The 21,861-nt window shown below is 34.8% G+C and overlaps 4 protein-coding genes across 11 annotated transcripts in view; 2 read left to right on the forward strand and 2 right to left on the reverse strand.

The window, feature by feature from the left end:
* Positions 1-3,929: 3,929 nt before the first annotated feature.
* LOC132696329 (gustatory receptor for sugar taste 64f-like) lies at positions 3,930-4,846 on the forward strand. The gene is made up of 4 exons (XM_060661089.1): positions 3,930-4,051; positions 4,268-4,430; positions 4,482-4,571; positions 4,648-4,846. Exons 1-4 carry the CDS (start codon positions 3,930-3,932, stop codon positions 4,747-4,749), a joined length of 477 nt encoding a protein of 158 aa, XP_060517072.1. The 3' UTR covers positions 4,750-4,846.
* A 358-nt stretch (positions 4,847-5,204) lies between these two features.
* On the reverse strand, positions 5,205-7,518 carry LOC132696780 (WD repeat-containing protein 82). The gene is made up of 2 exons (XM_060661799.1): positions 6,850-7,518; positions 5,205-6,648 (listed from the first exon to the last, which is right to left on the reverse strand). The coding sequence occupies exons 1-2, from the start codon at positions 7,396-7,398 to the stop codon at positions 6,247-6,249; spliced, it is 951 nt and encodes a 316-aa protein (XP_060517782.1). The 5' UTR covers positions 7,399-7,518; the 3' UTR covers positions 5,205-6,246.
* A 114-nt stretch (positions 7,519-7,632) lies between these two features.
* LOC132696779 (gastrula zinc finger protein XlCGF57.1-like) lies at positions 7,633-11,786 on the forward strand. Of its 5 annotated transcripts, XM_060661797.1 has the most exons (7): positions 7,633-8,327; positions 8,388-8,620; positions 8,844-9,223; positions 11,008-11,152; positions 11,201-11,390; positions 11,445-11,528; positions 11,590-11,786. In XM_060661797.1, exons 1-7 carry the CDS (start codon positions 7,790-7,792, stop codon positions 11,682-11,684), a joined length of 1,665 nt encoding a protein of 554 aa, XP_060517780.1. In that variant the 5' UTR covers positions 7,633-7,789; the 3' UTR covers positions 11,685-11,786. The 5 variants fall into 5 exon arrangements, with proteins under 5 accessions (XP_060517780.1, XP_060517779.1, XP_060517776.1 ...); XM_060661796.1 differs by having other exon boundaries at positions 8,415-8,620; positions 11,008-11,390; XM_060661793.1 differs by having other exon boundaries at positions 11,008-11,390; positions 11,590-11,785.
* Positions 11,787-11,993: 207 nt separating this feature from the next.
* LOC132696622 (arf-GAP domain and FG repeat-containing protein 1) overlaps positions 11,994-21,861 on the reverse strand; it is a 50,386-nt gene continuing 40,518 nt past the window's right edge. For all 4 annotated transcript variants that reach the window (XM_060661555.1, XM_060661554.1, XM_060661556.1 and 1 more), the window contains 3 exons: positions 18,583-18,900; positions 13,919-14,163; positions 11,994-13,855 (listed from right to left, as the gene is read on the reverse strand). In XM_060661555.1, coding sequence (XP_060517538.1) covers positions 13,814-13,855; positions 13,919-14,163; positions 18,583-18,900 — 605 coding nt within the window. In that variant the 3' untranslated portion in view covers positions 11,994-13,813. The remainder of the gene's footprint in view (positions 13,856-13,918; positions 14,164-18,582; positions 18,901-21,861) is intronic.

The raw sequence follows: 21,861 nt of genomic DNA on the forward strand, positions 1-21,861 counted from the left end.
TAACTTTCGAACCGATGGAGCTACAAAATTGAAATTTGCCTCCTTTTTAGCCCTCCACGAGGCACGCTTGTAAGAAATGGTCCTGATCCGAGGGCGGTATCCATATTTTTTTCGAGATTTTCGACTGTTTTTTGGACCTTGCTATGAAACACGATAAGTGTCCGAAATTTGAAGCAAATATTTGGCACATATATGCAGCTTTGCTCCGTGACGGAACCTGTTGAAAATGGAAGGGCTGGGGGATCGGGAAGTATTTAAAAAAAAAAATCGCATGTGCAAGAGTCTACAAAAAAGACCATTTCTCAAAAACCGTTTACAAGACCGGAAAAATTCTTGAACCAGAAGACGCAGAGGAAACGACTCCGTAAACTTTTATTCAAATAATTTTTCAAAAATATACAGGGTGCGCCGCAAATTCAAAAAAACTGAAAAATGGGTCCCCCTATTATTGAAAATTGGTTAGAACTGAAAGACTATGATTCAGATCTCACTTTCTTTTATATTGCGATATAGCCCGCATAGACAGCCAAATTTTTTTTTATTTTATATTCCGTGCTAAATAAGAAATGTATTAAGTGTCCTAAATTTACAGATATCACCTTCAAATATTGCAGAGAAGTAAAAATCCGTGTCCATATTTAAACGGTAGAATTTGGGCGCAATTAAATTTTACGAAGTATTTTTTAAAAATGTTTGAATTTTTTTGTTTTTGGCAATTTTGGCTTCAAGAATATTTTTTCCTCCATGATCATTCATCCGATCGGCAAAATTCTTTAACCGGCAGATGCAGAAGCTCGAAAAATTCTTGCACTAGGACGCGTGGAAAATCCAGGGCTATAACCTTTACTTCGAACAATTTATCATATACAGGGTGTGACGTTTATGGCCAAAAAATCTAAAATATCCTAAAAATTTCCGTTTTTGTGGGTAAATTATTGGCGATAAATGAAAAACCGTTAAAGATGGGATAATTTTATTTGAACAGTATCGTAAACCGTTTCGTGAGAGAGTTATTTGAAAAAATATCATTCGACAACGCTATTATTTGTTCAAATTTTCATATTTTCCGATGTTTGCTGTAACTTTGAAGTTGAAATGTCCTTCATTTTATACAGGGTGCATGCACAATTAAATTACATCGATTTTTTGAAACTTCCATAGTGGTCTACAGGAGCACGATAGAAAAACAATGCATCCCTTTACCACACGAAACTGCGAAGCTCTTTTATAATAAAAAACTGCTTCGAGCTACGCGCTACGAACTTTCCCCGCCCACTTTTTTTGTATTTGGTAGTTTTTTCATTTTTCGAACTTTTCAGTTCTTTTGTTATGCCCCCATTCTTCACCATCCACAGTTGAATTTTTTTCTGCTTTTCTTCCCCTGTTCTCACCCTTAAAATTTTTTGTACGTCTATTTCTGTCTTAGTAAGGTTATTGTTAATAAATATGGGGCGGGTGTCCTGATTCTGTTTATGCTTATATTTTTAGCTCTCATAATGACTTCCTTTTCGTGTGCGTTCTATGCCTTTTCGATGTTAACCTCTTGTTTTAGATACTGTTTCAGAAAGTTTCCCATAGTTTGTTTAAGTAAAATTGGATCTCTGGTATCAATTGGTAATCCATTCACAACACTTTTATTCTCTATTTTTGCCCTTTCAAGTCTTTCAAGCGTATTTTTCATTTCCAAGAGTTCTTCTCTTTACTTCATATATTCATTTTGAATTCTTATTTGTTCCAGTTTTAAGCTATTGTTATCTTCTCTCAGTTTTTTGCACTTCCTCTCTGTATTCTCGTTAGTCTCTTCTTATTTGCTTTTCTTAATGTTTTATATCTCTTATTTGTTGCATTTCTCCTTTAATTCCTCTCAATTCTAGCAGAAACAAATCCCATTTGTCTTCGTTGGTGTCGGGCATCTTGCTCGGGGTTCTATTGCTTTTTTCACACCTCTCAAAGATAATAGGTTCATCTCTTTTTCTTCTCGCCTCATCAGTTATATTACCGTTGCTGTCCATATTTACTCAGTAATTATTATCTTTTTGTTTTACACAATTATTCGCAAGCCCACACTGTTTGGAATTTCCTTATCCAGTATTCACTGCGCAAAAAGTGGTCGGTCGGTCTACCCGTTGAACCTTGACCTTTATCGGTGAATCCGGATTTTACAGATTTAATATTATTGCTTGCCCAATTATAAACTTTAAAAGCTAATCTTGCATGGATTGTCTTCACGATGCTTTGTCGTACACCCTATGCTTGAACTGTAATCACTTAGTCAATCTATTTGCTCGTAATTCTTTAGAAATTTGGAGTTAATTACTGAGCAATAATCAAACTAACTTTATCGTTCCTCGCCAGTAGAAAAGTAGAAAATAAAGTATATAAATCACGAAATGACAGCATAGCAACATAACTTCGAGAACCAATTCATTTAGCTTTCAAAATCTGCGAATAAGACAAATGATTCTTTTTAAGGCTATTCAAAGGATTATAAAAATGTGCCAGTTTTGCATTAGAGAAAATGGTCATCTATTTAAACATTACTTTTAAAAATTTGCTTTTTTTTTATAATTTAGTTTTTTTGTGTTTTGTTATATTGTTATTTAATGCTTCAAAACTGTTGTTGCAAACTTATTGTTAATGTAAAATTTCAAAAGGTGTCTAATTCTTCGTTAGCAATCTTCAACTTCCAATTGTTTATTATTGTTATTTATTTCTTCTACTAAAGTAAGCATTTATTTTGGAAAATTGTCATTTATTTGCTTATTTCTGTTTCTGTTTATAGTCTATAAATATATCCTGTATAATCACATTTCCGATAAGTTATTTGATAGTTGAAATGCGAGGGGTGTCCGAAAATGCAATATTTTTAGTTTAGCTCAGTATCTTAAAAACTAAAAGGGCTGTGAAAATTTTGTTAACGGCATCTTCAGTTTCACGAAAAAGTAGTACTTACACCGTCATGAAAACCGCAACTTTCTACCTATGAAAATAACGGTGATTTTCACATTAGCTGCGGCATTTTTTTGGGTCGTATTATTTTTTCAAAATAGACTTATTTATGTACGTGGATTACTGCTCAAAAATAGGCCTATATTCAGTGTTCAACTTCATATAGGTACTAGAGTCCCTGTCCGTACCGATAGAACAGGAACTTTAGAAGCGACGATGAAGAAAGGTTGATGAGGCCATTGAATATGCGCATGTGCGGTGTTTTCAAATTTTGTTTTCAACTAGTAACACCTCTCATTTCAAACGAACCAATAAGACCTATAGGCATTGAACTAGTGTTGTGTTAATCGTTCATTTTACGAGAACCGAATCAATCAGTAACCCATTTCGAAAAGGACGCAATTTTTTCAATCAATCGTTCATTTCAATACTTTTTGTTGCCAACTCAAGCCATAAACCATAACCGGCAATAGTCACTTAATCCGAACAGTCCGAAGGACCGATTCAGAATCATTTGAATTTGAATTATTGTTGTGTTTATATGTTCAGTTTTCTGTTTTAATTAGTATCGTAGTTAGCTGTGTTCTGCTTTTTACTGCATCATGGTTTTATCCAAATAAGTTCTACGTATTGGGTTGTACGACTAATACATTAATTTGTTTAAATTAAATACCTGCGTGGAAATAGATATTTCATTCGATATTCATTCGATATTCAGTTGAACACATAAGCAAATCTACCGATGCATATCGCAAGTCAATACTATATAATAATTATAACAATACTCCCATTCCTTTTCCGTGGACTGTTTCTGTTATTCAATTTTCAATTTTAAACCATTCAAATCGTCGTCCTGCAATCGGTCGCTGCTTCACTTCAGACGGGTCAGAGCGGCAGCGAGAGCCCAAAAGGTGATTGAATCGTTACTGACAAGCGAGATTCGGTCGTTCGATCCTATGAAGTGACCGAATCAATCGCGAATGACACAATTCTACATTCAACATCCAACATGGCCGCTGACAGTTCTTCAATCCGTCTGGTTTCAGTTTTGGTGTAGCATTTTTAGGGCTGAATTTTCTCATTACATATTCTGGAAAAACGAGTTGAGTGAGTGTAGATCGCTGTTTAAAAAAAAACGGTACAATGAACAGCTAAATGTTTGAAATTTAGAGGCACGCGAGGAAAATTATCCGGTTCTTTACAATAGGCTACACTATATTATCTAATAGCTATAGGATCGCTCCAATTTTAATTGCCGAAGGACTGTATTTAGGTCAATGTCACCAATCCCACGTTAATAAATAATTTTGATTTGCAGGGAAAGAACGGCCGTAATTGATAGTATATATTTCTTCTACTCGTTTGGATTCATAGCGGCAAGAGTGGCGGCAGTATCTTTGTATTCGGCAACGTTAAACGAAGCCGCTAGGAGACCCGTGGAATATTTATACTCGCTGCCCACAGAAAACTACACGTTGGACGTGAGTCACTTCAATTATGATGATTTCAAAGTGTGCAAATCAGAGTTTTAGGTTAGCCGGCTGATAACACAAATTAATTACATGCAAAACGGTATTACAGGACATGGATTTTTTTTAATAACAAAGAACTTTCTGTTGCAAGTAAGTGATACATCGAGTCCGAGAATACTTTAGTATTAAGTTACGATAGAAGTGTCTAATCGATGGGGAGTTTCAGGCGGCTGCCACGGTGATAACCTTCGAATTGATGATTTTTCAGTTCGCTCCTTCGACGCAAAATAAGTACAACGTAAGGTCTGAGGCGGTTTGTATCAAATGACGGAAAACAGCTTTAAAAATCCGCTGTCAGCAACAGAATCTCACCAGTAATAAAATATTTTCATAAATAGTACTTGATACCTACAAAATAAATTGACTGTCTGTGAAGATGTGTTATATATCTGTTTCCGACGAAATTTCGCCCTCATTTATAATTTTTTTCTATTGTAACATTTGCCCAATTTCAAATAGTTGCAGATTAATTTTTCTCCCGTGACCTCATAAAACAGTAAATGAGAACGTCAAATTTATAAGGGTACCAGTTATAAACTGTGGTTATGTTAGTATTTACTGAATAGTACGGGTTATAAATACCGATCCTTTTAATGACCCGTAGTATAAATGAATAAAAATTTTATTTTTTCAAAGTATCATGTAGGATTAATAATTTTAGGTAGGTAAATAATCTGGATTTGACCGCTTCAGAAAAACAAAATTAATATTTAATTCAAATCACTATAGAAAATTTATTGAAAACATGAATATGATTTAACAACTAATTACAAAATTATAGAATTAGTGGGATATTAATTTACAGGGAAGCGCATTGAATATATGGATAGTTATTGCTTTGTAATTTTTTTTTACCAGAAATGTATATTTATTTAGCGATTTGCTTTTATCCAGCGTCTTTAACTAAACTAAAAATATACAGCATGTTTCGTGAGAAAAATTGAAAAGTTCTATAAAACTATACTATATTATTATAGACTATATTAGCAGATTTCAATAATAAAAAGACCCATAATTTACTTAATTTAAAAAACTACTTCAGTGAAAAATGTCGTTATAATTTAGATTTGATGACAATCAAATTAACTATTTTGAGGGAAACTCAGCAAAATTTTTCCCTTTCCTCACAAAATACGCTGTATTTTATAACCACTTAACTAGACACCAATGACAGCATTGGAATTTACCACATAAAGTTCCTTAAAAAAATTTACAAACTTATTACAAAAAATACTGAAAACCCTTAGAGGTAATTAATCACTACATGCTAAACCTATAGGGGCGACAACATAAATGGATGCAATGACATTTCAGGGCTGCATTAAATTAACATACCACCTCGCATTGCGTCACAACACCCCCCACCCCCCGTCTCTTCTGGCACATTTATTTAGTGCTGACATGTCCCAACACAGCAGAACAATTTTTTTTTTCGTGTGCATTGTGACCCAAAGGTTCACAGTATAAATTTTATTACAAAATCAGCTTTTGCTTTTGAATAAAAAGACGTTATTTTGGGTCGCCATGTATATCTACATATGCAATATCTGGTGCCTGTAAGAAACTTTTCTCTCTTTACCTTTAATAAAACGTTTCCAATTCCTTACACAATGTTATTTAATCCTCATAAAAAATATATATAAAAAATATTAAAAATTATTTACAAAGTCGCAATGGGTGAGGTTGAAAAGTCCTCTTTGATGGCAATTTACCAATTTTTTTTTTCAGATCGTGTTTTCATTTAAACACAACTCCTTAATATTACTTAAGTGTCTTCCATAGCGGGAAGCCAGAAGGCCATATTGGTGCAAGCAGAAGCAAGCATCATAAATTTCGGATTAAACTGAACACACTGTACCGGACCTGGATGGTCGGCATTCAAAACACACACTTTGAATCCTGTATCTGCATTCCATACATGTACCCGTCCATCCGTGGAACCACTAAATATGAACTGCGAATCAGGACTGAACGAAGCTTCGATGGGGATACCTTTGTTGTTGAGGTGCCCTGTAAATGTCTGCAAAGGAGTTCCATGGAAAGCATCGATTAATCTTATTATGGAGCCGTTGGTGCTGATTAGGATAGTTTTTCCGTCTCGGGAGAACTTTAGGCCGGTCCAGTCACATTCTTTTTCCTGGGTCAATTTAAATGTGACAAATGGGCCCTGATAGTAAAAGAGAAATTAATTAATTATATGCAAAAAAACACTTAATAATAAATAATCTTTTTGTTTTGACTTAAAACAAAAAAAAAATACCCAAACATTTTAAATGAATTTGGAGATAGTATGAATAACTATTTGCTTGTCATAGGTGTAAAATTCGAAAGTTTAAAAAATAAAGATTTCAAAATTCTGATAACACACCTTGTCAAACGACCTCAAATCATAAAGCTTTATGCATTCTGAGTTAACACCAGCAGCGAAAATAAGCCCCTCAGGATCATAAGCGGCAACAGGTCTGCCCGAGAGATGCATCAAGCCTTGACAATTGGGTGATCTCAGATCCCATAATCGTAGAGTTTTGTCCAGAGAACCCGAGAGAAACGTATCCTCAACTGGTGACAAGCAAAGAGACACGACTTTCTTGGTGTGTCCAGGAAAATACCTTATGTACTTGTTGTCATGTAAAGACAAATATCGGATGGTATCGTCAACTTTTGTGGAACTATGTATAGCAGTATTTTTTGCATGTGTGAAATGTATTAAGTCCACACCATATTTTTTACTGTTAACAGTGCGGACTTGGGTGCCTTTTTCGCAATCGTAAATCACGATTTGATCGTCTTCGCTACATGATATGAGCGTTTCTCCGTTCGGCGAAAAGTCGATACTGTTTATCTTATCGGTGTTTTCTCGGAAGACCTTAGCGACCCGAAAACTTCGGACCACCTGGTCCACCAGTTTCATCTTCATTGGGACAGCCGTCTTTGGTACTTATTTGAAAAAGCAAATCAAAATAAAATATCTTTTATCCTCTAAAACGGAAGACAAAATTATCAATAACAAAACCCGCAAACCCAGCCCGCTACCCACAGACGAATGATTTTGGTAAGACCAACCCAATAGACCTTAGATAAAAGCAAGGATGTACGTTAACCAGCAAATGACAACGAAATTTTAACTTAACCGTTACAGATGTCAGACAGTGATAAAATATAAACTACCAATTTGCCATGCATCCAAAAATCAAATATGTTTATATCCTATTCTATGGACAATGAAAAATTGTTGAAATCGAAGATGTGCTATAGGAAAAGAATATTTGCTTTTTTTCGTGTTTGAAAATTATGTTTTCCATAAAAACATGTCCTATCGAGCGATAAATTTAGAAAAGATTTGTAGAACGTGCCTGTCAGAAGACAGTCAAATGCGCTCCGTGTACAGCATTCAAGAGACTTTGGGCCAAGAACTTAGGCTGGTGGAAATGTTAACAGCCTGTGCTTCCATACAAATTTTAGAGAACGATGGTTTACCGCATCAAATTTGTAACCGATGCACTCAGGATATTACTAAAGCTTATTCCTTCAGACAGCTTTGTGAGAGGTCAGATTCTACCCTTCGAAATTTGTTTATAGAAAAAACACCAACGATTGAAAACTTCATAGAATTGAAACCTTTAGTTACTGCATTAACAAATTCGACCGAAAATAGTCAAAACTCAGAAACTGAAGGCTTACCTGAAATTCAATCAGACACAATTACCGAATTTGTAGCAGAACAAAGTCGCGAATCATTTGATGGTCATATTTTGCCTGCCGACTTGGAATCTAAACTAGATAACATAATCCCTAGTGACTTGGGCAGCAAATTAGACATTTATGATACCAAATATAAATTTGGAAGTAGGTTTTTTTATTAATTGAATTTTATTTCAAAATACTTGTTTGTTTGTTTTAAACCAGGTGTCACTTTTCTAGATGAAAATTTAGTTCTTAATAGTGGTCTAAGTGGTGGTCATAACCTGGAAGAATTGGATCAGTTCAATTCATCTGTAAATGGTTTTGAAGGGCCAGATCCGAGTCTTAAAAAGGAATTTAAAATAGAGAATTTAAATAAAAAAGAAGATGAAACATCCCAGCCATTGTTTCCTTGTAGCAACTGTACAAAATGTTTTACAACAGAAGCAGATTTAAAGGTAAGTCAGTATTCACCTATTCTGCTGCTAATAGAAATAAAAGTAACTATAAAGCACAGTTGAAAATACAGTGTCAAAAAGAAGATGCATCCATAATGCCCTGTGTAAAAAATCTGTCTTTTCCTTTATAGTAGTTTTAGTTTTTGATCGAGATATCAGAAAAAAATAAACAGGATTAAATATGTGAGACTTTTAATTAAGAGGTTCACAATTTTTTTTGAAGATTCATTCCAAATCACACCATGTGTGCCCGAAATGTTATCAAGATTTTGCAAGTGCAAGCACCCTCTGCCGTCACCTCAAGAAACACGACCAACAACGCGGCCATCTATGCAGTGAATGCGGTAAAGGATTTTTCCGATCTGACGATCTAAAGCGACACCTTCTGACGCACACCGGCGAGAGGCCGTTTGTTTGTAAAATATGCGATAAATCATTTGCGCAATCGTTCCGTTTATTGGAGCACACGAGGGCCCACGAAAACGCCAAAGGGTTTATATGTTCTACATGTGGAAAAGGGTTCTCGAGGTACACTAGTTTAGCGGCTCACAACAAAATCCACAGCGGGGTGAAAAATCAGGAGTGCACTGTCTGTGGCAAAAAGTAAGTACATCCCCGCTCCATTTAACACAAGGCGTCTCCAATCATTTAGCGGATTAAGCAGCACCATCCTAAAAACAAAAATTGTTTTGATTGCAGTTTCCCTAAAAAAATTTCAAACGCAAAACAAATCCCACCAAGAGAAGTCTCTAAGACAAGAAATTCTTGCAAAACTAAAACTACGCATATACAGGGTGGTTCGAATTATAATGGAGAAACTTTAACAGCTTATTCAGCAGAAATAAGTAAAAAAGTTGCTATAAACTTATGTCCCCAAAAGATTGATTTTGAAAATACATGGTGTTAAAATATTGTAAAAAATGTCTTTTTTTTTATTTAAAAAATTTTTTTTTAGATTTTTGGTTTTAAACTTAGTAGTATCATTGCCCCTTTAAAGCAATATATAGCATGAACTTGGTATTGTTTAACCAGTGGCGTTCGTGAGATCTTTTTAATTAATTTAAATAATAATTGGTACTCCAGTGATATCGCAATTTTGTTATTATCTACGTGGTAGGGAGTGTTGGAACATTTTCTTAAATAAATATCCATATTTCCAAAAAGGCTTAACACATTTTAATAAACTTGGGATTTTTAAAAAGGGCTTCTTCTAGGCCATCAAACGCAGTACGAGTGGCGCGATTGCTACTGCTTACAATGCCACTAGGTTGCGTTTTCCGACGTACATATTCGCAAAAAAAAGTTTTCCCAAAAAAGGATAAATGCAGCAAAACTGACTTTTTTGTCGTAATACAGCTAAAAAAGTCTAATAACCCGTTGAAACGCGCAACTCACAGTAACTTTGTCCTAACCTTAAATATTCAAAGAACTGAACTCTCTAGTTATCAAAAATTTACCATATGAAATGCTAATTTATTATTTAGGAGGCCAAATGTTATTTAAAATCAAAACACAATGTAATTATTCATCTTTATTACTTTTTTTACAATGCCTGCGAAGGACACCAAATTAATTTGTAGCTGTCATTAATACATAATTATTGTTTCATTAAAAATTAATTTCAATTATTAATAACGCCATCGTTGGCGACTAATTTTACTAACTATTGATATATTTAAGTATGTCTTATTTAAACTTAAAAACTAATTTAAACTTATCATAATCCAATACCAAGAAAAAATCGACACGTTAGGAACGAATAATAATACTTATTATTTCGATACACATTTCAACACTTAAATAATTCAATAATTAATAAAATTATTATTATTATTATTATTATAAAAACGGGCATTGGGTATTAAAACGTATTGTCAGCTACTGAGAAATTTTGTGCGTATTTAAAAACGATAAAAGCAAAAGCATATTTTGATTTAAATATCATGTGACGTGCTTAATAACAAATTGACGTATTGTAACAACCCGTAAAGCGAGAATTAAAAGCTAAAAAAAAGTTATGTCTTTGAATTTATCCTTTTCCCAGAAAATTACTTTTTTTACGGATATATTAGAAAACGCCACCTGGTGGCAAGGTAAGCAATCGTAATCGCTTCACACGTAGCCTGAATAGCATAACAAAAGTCCTTGTTAACGCATCAACGTTGATTAATATGCGTTAGGCGTTTGAACATTTATTTAAAAAAATGTTGGACCAAATTTTGGTCAATATTCATTTCAATTGTCTATTTAACGGAAGAAATAGACATCCTTTCCAAAAGCATATTGCCCACCTCAATTTTTTTTCACGCGTTTGTTTTTTAAACATATTAGAAATCATTAAAACGACCTATTAATATCGATCACGTTTTGGGTGGACACCATTTCAGATTGTGCGGATCGAGTTCATTGTTGATGCACATGAAAACGCACACGGGTCTTAAAGATTACATTTGCGTATATTGCGGGAAGGGATTTACCTCGCCCAGTAATCTGACGATACACAAGAGGATACATACGGGCGAGAAACCTTACGTGTGTAAAGATTGCGGCAAAGGTTTCCCGGATCAATCCAGGCTTAAGGTACATTCCAGGTCTCATAGCGGAGAAAGACCTTACGTCTGTAGTTACTGTAAAAAGGGGTGCGTCAGCTCGTCGCAGCTCAAGAAGCACATTAGAATCCATACGGGAGAGAAGCCGTACCAGTGCCACATGTGTACGAAATCTTTTATGGCCAAGGAGTATTTGAAGATCCACATCAAAACCCACACGGGTCGGTTGACGACGGTCACTACTTTTTATGCAGTAAAAAAAAATATTTTTTTAGGCGAAAGAAATCACGTATGCACGTACTGTTCCAAAGGATTTTATCAAGAATCAACTCTCAAAGTTCACATAAGGATCCATACAGGTACTAGGGGTGATTGTAGTTTTTTCCGCTGCCATTTAAATTTTCGTTTTATTTCCTTTAGGCGAACGGCCCTACAAGTGCAATATTTGTGATAAAACGTTCATGCAAACTGGTCCACTTTCCACTCACATGAAGACGCATTTGAAGGTGGAATAAGTTTTACCATTGTGATGTTTTTCAATGTAGAATATTTTTTAAGCGCGCCAGTCTACATTTTTTAAAAATATAAGTACTATATCGTTTTTGTCAAATTATTTATCAAAGACTAATAATAAAAACACAAATGAAACAACTTTCCAATTGGACTGCTCAAATCTAAATTTTAAAAAAATATAAAGACGCCGTTATTTGCTAGCAGTCAGCAGGATAGTTTTTGTCAACTGCCAGCTGGGAAAACAATGTTATTTGTATACTTTGCTGCAGCTCTGTTTCCTGTTCCTTCACAAGTTAAAGAAAACACTTCAAAATAAATAAAATATATATTGTAATATGAATACACAAAATATGACCTATAATTTGATCGCAACATTACTATTTACAACCATTAACACAAACATGAGAAATAATGTCTAAAACTAGTAACCTTGATAGCCTACCAATTGCCTCACATAAAAAAAAAATCAAGTAGAAAGGCGAAACAAAAAGCCAGAACGTTGAAATGGCGGCTGGTTACATTTTCGGCGGGAAAATCAGAGGCCAATGTGTCAACCTAACCTCGGTGTGTAGCCAGTAACTATGTTGATCGCAACTTCTTGATTGTGTGTGGACCTTGCGTTGACGGTCAGACCTTATAGACCGAACAATTTAAGCGTATCCGAAAAACGTTCATGGAGTAAAGGCGAGAGCATTGGGCCCAGAATGTAAATGCGCCATAAACGATTAGAATAACGAGTTATATAATCACAGTTTTTGTTCATTCCAGGACAACTTGCGAGTTACTGCAATGCTCAAGTCTTTAATAAATGTCTCAAAGAGTGCACAAAATTTACAAAACCGCCCGCAATAATTACTTTGGTAATAAAAACTGTTATGCCTAGGGTTCTTTTTCAATCATTATAAAATCGACTTGATCGTTTACATTAACATAATATACTCGCTTAAATTTTAAATTACAAATGTTTTCGTTACTTCAAAAATAAAATAACAATTTGATTGGTTGTTAAATGCTCAAATGCTAGCAAACTTTCGTTAGTGTCCCCGTAAAAATAAGAGGTGATATATGGAAGAGTTCCTTTACACGAAAATATAAACAAACCCCTTCCAATACAACATTGAAACATGAAGGGCCACTCTAAGTTCTCTTCTGATGTTGTTTTTGATTTATAATTTATTAAACGAATTTAGGATGAAAAAAAGTTGCACAACAATATCACTTGCTCCCCTCCCACCTTGTTTGAAAGACCTGGGGATGACGTTTGGCAAGTTGAGCAATCGCAGAACTCCGCTAAACGTTGCCAGTTTTCAAATATTTCACAAGGGTAAGAAAAAGAATGTTAAATTTTATTTGACTGATCCTGAAGATCATTATTTTTTAAGTTCGGAAGATAACACGGTTTGATTGTTCCGTAAATATGACAACACTGCACAAATTGTTAATAAAAGCGAGTTTTGGCGCTGACCATTTTAAATTTCGAAAATTGATGTATCCCATAAAATTTACATTTTGTTATTTTTGCCATTTGGAGCTGTGACTTTGCTAGTAGCCATAACCTTTGAGGTTATTTGAAGATCAATTCCGTTTTTTGTTATGTTTATTATAACCTACTGTTCGTAATTCCATAATAATGAGGTTTCTTTCTCCAGTAAAACGCGAAAAACGACATTTGCTGTGGACCCTTAAAAAGCATCGTCCGAGTTTTTAACAACATCCTGCGATGGTGACTATATAATCGTCAAAAAGCAAATTGAATCGCTTCAGTCTTTTGATATTCAAAATATAGCGTAGAATCCTGTAAGGCACTGAGCACAATATAAAAAACCTTCCCAAACAACTCACCAAGGCGGTACCGCATATTTGGCATGAAAACAGGACTACCTTATCAAAAACGCGACTACCATAAGAGACGAAAACGAAATAAATATACACCATTAACGAAAATAAATTACAATATGAGTGCGCGTAACACAAGAGAAAATTGAAAAACTTCGTTATCTACAGTGTAGAGAGAGAGAGAGAAAGGAGAGGAGAGAAAGAGAGAGCAGAAATGCGTCCTCCTCGAACTTTTTCATCGTCATTTGCGAAGCACAAAGTATAATATAAGGGCCCCGTTGATAGGCGTCCCCACTCATAAGAACGGATTGTTCGAATTGCCGTTTGCGGTGCCAACCTAAAAGAAACCACCGAAAATTAAAACCCAAGGAATGATCTAACCCCGCCCTTTTATTTTTACCTTAAATGGGTTGGCGTTCCAGCCGTTGCTCAATGCATTGGGTGGAAACACCGGTTGCAATCCGTTCTGAAACCCGTTGGATTTTGGTTGATCCCTGAACGGATTGACTAGTGGTTGCTGCGTGAGAAACCCGCCCGAGTTCGAACCCCAATTCACTCCCGCAGAACCGTTACCCCCGAACGGGTTCGACATTTGATGGTTGGTACCGTTTTCATGCAATGGCGGGAAGGCACTTGAGAACTGACCTGTGCAAAACATTAAAAACTAGCGTTACACTCTCTCTATTCGTTAGCGAAAATGAGGAAAAAGTTGATACGATCATTGAGAGGGAAAGAGAGGAAAATGCGCTGTTAAAATATATATCATGGGGGTCCTATTTAATTTTAATTTAAGGTGAAGAAAAAGCAATAATAATGTTGACAAAGGCAACCAAAATTTTCCAAGGATAAGGATATGCGAGGTGGAAAAATATGCTAATCCTATTAATTTAATAAAACGCTGTTTTTTGGTAACATTCAAAAAGTTACATGAAATTCATTTATGATTTCCATAAATATACAATTTCGCCTAGCATATGCTGCCCTCAAACCGGGTAATTTTCAGCATTGTATTTCGGACAGCTGTACTAGTCCGACAACATCGACATATTTTGGTTAATGATAAGTGTATGAAAAAATATAACTTTTTTGAGTTTAATGCTTAGGTTATTTTATCAGCTTTTATCGTATTTGCAACCATTATTAATTATTTCATAAAATAAATTTCAAAATTTTTATAATTTTTTTTATCTAACAACGCCAGAAACTGTTGTGCACAAATTTGCAAAACTTGACAGATTTACATAATGTGAACTAAACAGAGAGAGGAATTAAATCAAAATAATCGAAGTACCCTTACACAAAATGAATGAGTGATTGGCATAGAACAGGAAAACTATTGAATTTTAAAGAAAAATACTTATTATAAAAACAAAGGTAAATTGAACGTGAGGTTCTGGTTGAGAAAAATAACACTCCAAGATTGCAAAAAATGCCAAAGAACCAGTCGGAAAAAGATCCAGAGCAAGACCGCCGAGATAGATAGAAGCAGGGTTTCGTTCACTTAGATTTAATATGGTGTGAAGTAGATATACATATTACACGTACAGGGTATTTTTTTAAATGGGACACCGTATTTTTAAATATAGTTTTGAAATTCTTCAATTTTTAATACATACTGAAACCTAATAGTTTTCCAATATTTTCATTTTTCTAAAAAGATACTAGTTTTCACACTTGCAAAAAAAATATTATACCGCCATTATTTTTGAATGTAGATAGATCGCTCATATTTGATATCAGCGTTACTGGAAGATGAAGAAGGAAGAAGCTACAAGGTGGTCAAAATAAACGAATATATTTGGATCATTTGAAATTGAAAAATCTTGATTTTCTTAAGTGGCATATCATATATATTATTATTTTTTCTTAAAGATCTTAAAAAACCTACAACTTTTATTAATTCATATACCTACTTTTAATATTTTGCGATTTATTTTAATTTTCCCAATAATTACTAAGACTATTGCTATAATATTAGTTGGCCATGACGAAACAATTAGCCAACAGCCGTAGATAACGCAACAGACAGTTATTGGCAATTTTAGTGACCGCCAAATTTTAAATTCACAGGAAAAATAAGTAATATTAAATATCTACTACTACAAATTAAGTTATCTTATTTTTAATTATTATGGCGCAATAAATGTTCCAAAAATATGCACTTCCACTTGCATACACATGTTGGTATATTTTCTTGGGCGTTCCTTAGCATAAACTATCCTAATCATATTTTCACGATCTTCAAAATATCCCCATAAAAAGAAATCTAGTGGTGTTAAGTCGCATGATCGAGGGGGCCATTCAATGCAACCTCTACCGATTAGTTCTGTGGGTAATGATTATTTAAAAATTCTCAAACTTCTCGATGGTAATGCGAAGAGGCTCCATCTTGCCGACACCACATTTGTTGGATCTCAATGTTATTAATTTCTTCAAGAAGTTGAGGTAAGTGATTCTGCAAAAAGTTTAAATATCGACCACGACCGCGAAAAGCGGTTTCATCGGAAAACATTATTTTAGACATTAGATCGGCTTCTATTGCTTCATTTATAACTGTGCAGAAGTTATTAGTGCAATTCCATATGGAAGGGATGATATTTGTGTTTTCTAGTGGTGCGATTGAGGGTAGATTGGGATTTATCATATACTTGACGGATACTTGAAGTAAAATTTCCAATTCTTTTTTCTTATTGGTAACAGCTTGCCATTGTCATTGCAACTAAAGTTATAGCAATAGTGTTAGACCGAAAAAAAGGTAAATATTGGAAAAGTTAAAATTAATCGCGAATTGTTAAAAATTTTGTAAGATCTTACAGAACAAATAATAATATATATGGCGTGCCATTTAATAAAATCGAGATTTTTCAATTTGAAATAATCCAAATATAGTCGTTTATTTTGAACACTCTTTCTGCGTTTCGTTTTACGTCATCCTCGACTAACGCTAATTTTTTTGCAAGTGTGAAAACTAAACTTGCGTTCATAGAAATCGGTCCATTGTGAACTATTACTTCAATTTCATTTTTTTTTAGAAACTACTGATCAGATAAAAAATGTGCTGTTTAAAATACTGTAGTAAAATAACTGGACGAGTCCAATTTTTTTTTTATTACTAAAAACTAATAGGGTTATTGACAATTAGCAACTAATGACCCCCTATTGCCCTAATAATATCTCTTACTCGATTAGGCATAGATCAAATCAAGTTCGCTATTGTTTCTTGCGGAATGTTAAGCCACTCTTCCTCTACTGCAACAATAAGCTCTGGGGTCGAGGTTGGGGTACGAAGTGTGGCTCTAATTCTCCATTTTAGCTCATCCCATAAATGTTCGATCGGATTGAGGTCGGGACTGCATGCTGGCCATTCCATAACTCGAAAACCGACTTCGCTAATGTAATCTGGCACGAATGTGTCTCCTAGCATTGTTATGCATAAAAATGGTACTATATGATCTGATAAAATATCCTCGATGTACCTAGCACCTATTGAACCTCCTGCCTATTGAAAACGGCCGCCCCTACGGATGAAAACAGGGTCGGTTCGTGCGTCCATAGAAATTGCACCCTACATCATGCAGGAACCACCGCTCCTCTTTGCAGCATTCTGCAAATCCCTCTCCTTCGGTACACGTTTTTTCGTTTTTTTCGTCAGTCACTACCAAAAAGGCATATTCTGGTCTCATCTGAGAATAGAACAGTCCGCCATTGGTACAATATCTAATTCAGATGACCCAGTGCAAAGCGTAGGCGTGCTTGTCAATGAGCTAGAGTAAGTTTTGGACCAATTGCAGTTGTTTTTGGGGTCTGGTTATTTTCCTTCAGTCTTCTTCCATCTGTTGTGTTGACACTGTTATTGTTGACACAATAAAGTGGTTATCACAAGTCGTTGTAATTCGACTTCTGAATGTTCCAGGGGCCTAGCGAAGGATCAAGTCTCCTCATACCGTTGGCATACTCTCCGAACTGCTGCGCGTGTCATATCGAGTTGTCGAGCAATAGTTCGCTGGCGAAGTCCACTTTCGAAGAAAGCGATAACTAAAGCGGCTTTTTGTGGTATAGTATGCATTAAGCTAACAAAATTAAACGCCATCCAAGTGGGAAAAATGGAATAATGAGAAATTTCCAGTTGCAAAGGCGATTAAGTCTAACAAGTTTGTTTTCTATAAAAAAAAAAAGAACTGAAAGCTCAGATTTTCACGAAATTATATATTTTGACATGACACTTGTTTCGACAACACCGTCTCAAATATTGTCAAACAATTGTCATGTCAAAATATATAATTTCGTGAAAATCTCAACTTTTAGTTCTTATTTGTTTTGATAAATGAATTTTCATGAAGTAAAAGCCACCTCAGTTCAATTTTTGTTACTATCACTATAACTACTGCAAGAACACGTTTCATTTCTTTAACCGTAGCTACGCATATAAAAGATCAGCACTCTTGACAAATTTAAACTCATACCAAAGCATATTAAATAGACTTCCAAATAGCATGTTTAATTACTGGGTCAGATGAATAGTTTCTAGAAAAAAAATATTCCAAAGCCAAAAATTTACAGTGGGACGACTTCTATGCACGCAAGTTTAGTATTTTTTAGTATTTACCGATTTTCAATTTTCTCATAACTTTTGAAACCATTTAGATCACGAACTTTACTCTATCGTTGACTCACTCTGTACATATAATAGATATTTGTTTAGTTTACAAAATGATAGAGAAAAGTTCGAAAACTTTGTTGTTATAATCCAGCTTAACCGTATTGATTTTGCTCTTTGTTGGATTTTTTGTTTTTGAAATAAAGCAATATAATTAATTAGGAAGTGTTGCAATTTTATTACTTTTCTCAAAGTTCGAATTTCCCGTCACCCAGAGGCAGAAAATTAGTTCGTCCTATAGCTCGTGGTGACTGTAGTGAATACAGTTCCGATGTTTTACCTCAAGTGTCAAACAACATTTTCGACACACACTGGTAAGAAAAATTACTATCGATGACGTGACTTTAATCTCGTAAAGGCACTATATTCATGGGTGCTTTTTTCTGGTATTTTCTATTTTCACTCACCTTGACTAGGACTACCGAAAATGGATCCCTGAGAAGACGGGGAACCATACACGGAACCAGTGGTGGGCGTGGGCGAACTGTATAACGAACCCGTCGAACCCGTTAAAGAGGGCGCCACGTTCTGCTGTAGCATCTGATGCTGGTGCTGCGATTTCATTTCGTTGTCGAGGTCCTTCAGGGCGGCGTACTTGTCTTCGACGGGCAAATGGGCGGAGCAGGGGACCGGAACAGCACCAAGGCTTCCGTTTATCTGATGGGGGGCGGAATGTTGTGGCTGTTGCACTGTCCAAGCGTTTAAGGTGGACGGAGCTGGCATACCTGTAAATCAAAAGCGTTTTTTTTTATTTATTCATCGGCGAATCCCGAATTTCGATGTGACCAATCGTGTGCCTGGTGATTCGTTACGAGTGGCGGGATACCAGAATGTGTCAGGAACTAATAGCCGTAGGAGTTTGGGAAAAATGTTTTAGTCAAAACCTGTCAAGCGAGAGAGATTGCTGGAAAGATATTTTACACCACCGGCGGGCATTTAAAAAATGCATTTCTTTTCAAAATTCGCCAACATGGTGGCACAACTTTTTATCTTGGTAAGCGCGGAAGTTGGCAGGTTGCATTTCGAGAAAAAGATACCTATAAAAATTAAAATACTTGTGTAATTTTTGTTAGTCAGAGGAAGTTGGCAGGTTGGATCTCAGGAAACTTTGTGACAGAAACGTCATAGCTACCTACCTTGCTTTGTTATTATGTATTTTTAGACACTCTTTGTAGTTCGCTTATGTGAACTTATCGATGAGGTGAACACTGGTGTGAATAGGGTTATTTAAGTAGGATCCAGTGACGTCGTCAGTTTCCTTCTAAAACCCAACAGTTTTGATATACAAACTAAAGGTGTACAATGACAATCATGAAAAATTGGATATAATAGGGGTGTATTATAATTTTGCACATACACACAAGTTTATTTTGACTTTTATTATTTATTTTTATTTAACTTTTTGTAATAAATTATGTAATTTATGTTAAAAAAATCTTTGTTTCTATGAGCTATTGAAAAAAATTATGATTTTTATTTGAAATAGCTCTTATGTGTTATGCATTTTTGTAACGCTAAAATATAAAATAAAAGGTGTTACATCAAAAAAAACACAAGTTTAGTTTATATATATTTGAGAGTTTCAATAAAAAACGATAAGTTTACATAAGCGAACTATAAAGAGTGTCTAAAAATGCAAAATTTCAAAAATCACCCTGTTACCATTTATTTCACGTTTCCGTTTGAGCTGCTCCCCAAAACCATCAAAAATGTACAATTAACTCAAAATGTTCAAATTTTTTCCGAACTCTCACCGCTATTATAGTTCCTGAGGATCGCTATCGTTGAATAGCTGTGTAAAGGGTGCGAAGTTTTAATTCAATAAGCAAAATTCAAGCTCGTTAAAACGTTATCTACCGGTTGAGAGCCAAGCGTTAAGGTCATGTGTAAACGAATCGTATCGCAATCAATACCAAGCTAATAATTGAAAAAGCTTTGACGAAGACTTCGTTCTAGTTTATTGTCAACAATATTCGATTTTCACTTCTTTTAAATTCAAAGGTCAATCGTCGAACTTCTGAGACTATCGCTCCTATTTCTGTGTCCGTTAAATGCAGTTGCTCAGTTACTCTGTGACGACACGGTCTAGAAGAATAACTCCTTCGGTTGTTTTTCGACATCACCTGATATGACGAGGCACTATGAATTTCTTGCAGAGATATTTGATGACTGTAGTTAGTACACTTCGTTCCCAAAATACACCACCAATTTTATTAACCTGGGGCATTGCAATTAATTAGTTCTCCTACTGTATCAGGCATATAGCTATTAGATAATATAAAAGCCCAGTATGTTTTCGTAACGATGGAAATGACGTTCAGTTCATACCTCCAAAATTCGACCCACTAACCTGCATTTTGCTCCATTTTATTTCTAAATAGCGATCTCCACACACTTAACTCATTTTCCCAAAACATTCACAGTAAGAATGCTATACAAAAAAAGAAAGCTTTCGCAATCTCGTCGCTGCGCGGTTTTGTTTTTTATAGAAGCCACTTCTCGCACGGTTTTCTATCCTGCTCCTGCGGACCACTTTTTACCACAATTTTATTTTGCATGCACCCTGCATAAAGTGATTTTTAAGTCTCACCGAACTTGAAAGTCACAGCAAACTTTGGTAAATATTAAAATTTGTACAAATAATAGCGAGCACCCTGTATGATAGACGAAAGAAACGTGATACTCTCTCTCTCGATACAGTTTACGATAATGTTTAAACCAATATCCATCCCATGTTTTATAGTTTTTTATCTATTTATCCACGACAACGGAAATTTTCAGGGTCTTTTAGATTTCTTGCATATCCCACGTTTCCTGGGTCATGAATTTTTACAGTAGTGTAAATGATTTTTGAGAAAATACTTGGTTTCTGAAGCCATAGAGTAGGTGGTAATGGTAAATGACATCATCGCGTATAGATAGACCGTGAGATATAACGACTTTCACATGAACTTTTTGAAATACCTCGAGAAACGTGTGATAGACGAAAACCGTAAATATAAAAATTCTAGCTCTCGAAGCTGTCTATAGAACTGTATAAATAAAATAACCATATTTTTCAAGAATTTTGATTTACTATTAATAATTTTCTTCCTAAAAGAACAATTTTTAAAGTCTTTTGAACCTTCATTCATAATTGAATAATCGAAAAAAATTCGACGAAATAAAAGTATTAGTACCGGACCTCACACGTTTTCCTATTCAAGAATTTTGCTGATCGGGATAATGGTTTTGGAGAAAATATTTTTTTTTGTGAAAGTCAAATTTTTTTTCAAAAAATTTTAAAAAATACTTTCCGACATTTGATTATGCCTCATTTCTCAAGTTTAAGTGCGGGTATGGACTTCCACATCCCTGCCAAATCTGAAGTTGACAGCTGTAAATATAAGACACCTACTATATTTTATAATATAGCACGAAATATGCCGAACATTCTGTACAATATGTGAAAACGTTAAATAGATAACTGTCTAAACGAACTATATAATCATGTCAAAGAAACTGACAACTGATCAATCATCTTCTAGTTATAACAAATTTTCACTAAAAGATTAACCCATTTTTTAGTTTTTTTTTTGCAAATTGCCGACGTACCCTGTACATTTTCAAAAAGAAAAATTTCTTAATGATTTTTAGATGCGGATCTCGCGCGTCTTCCAGTTGCAGAATTTTTTTCATCTTATTAA

The sequence above is a fragment of the Cylas formicarius genome, unplaced genomic scaffold (genome assembly GCF_029955315.1).
Source record: "Cylas formicarius isolate icCylForm1 unplaced genomic scaffold, icCylForm1.1 PGA_scaffold_1__22_contigs__length_36826433, whole genome shotgun sequence".
Classification (NCBI taxonomy): domain Eukaryota; kingdom Metazoa; phylum Arthropoda; class Insecta; order Coleoptera; family Brentidae; genus Cylas; species Cylas formicarius.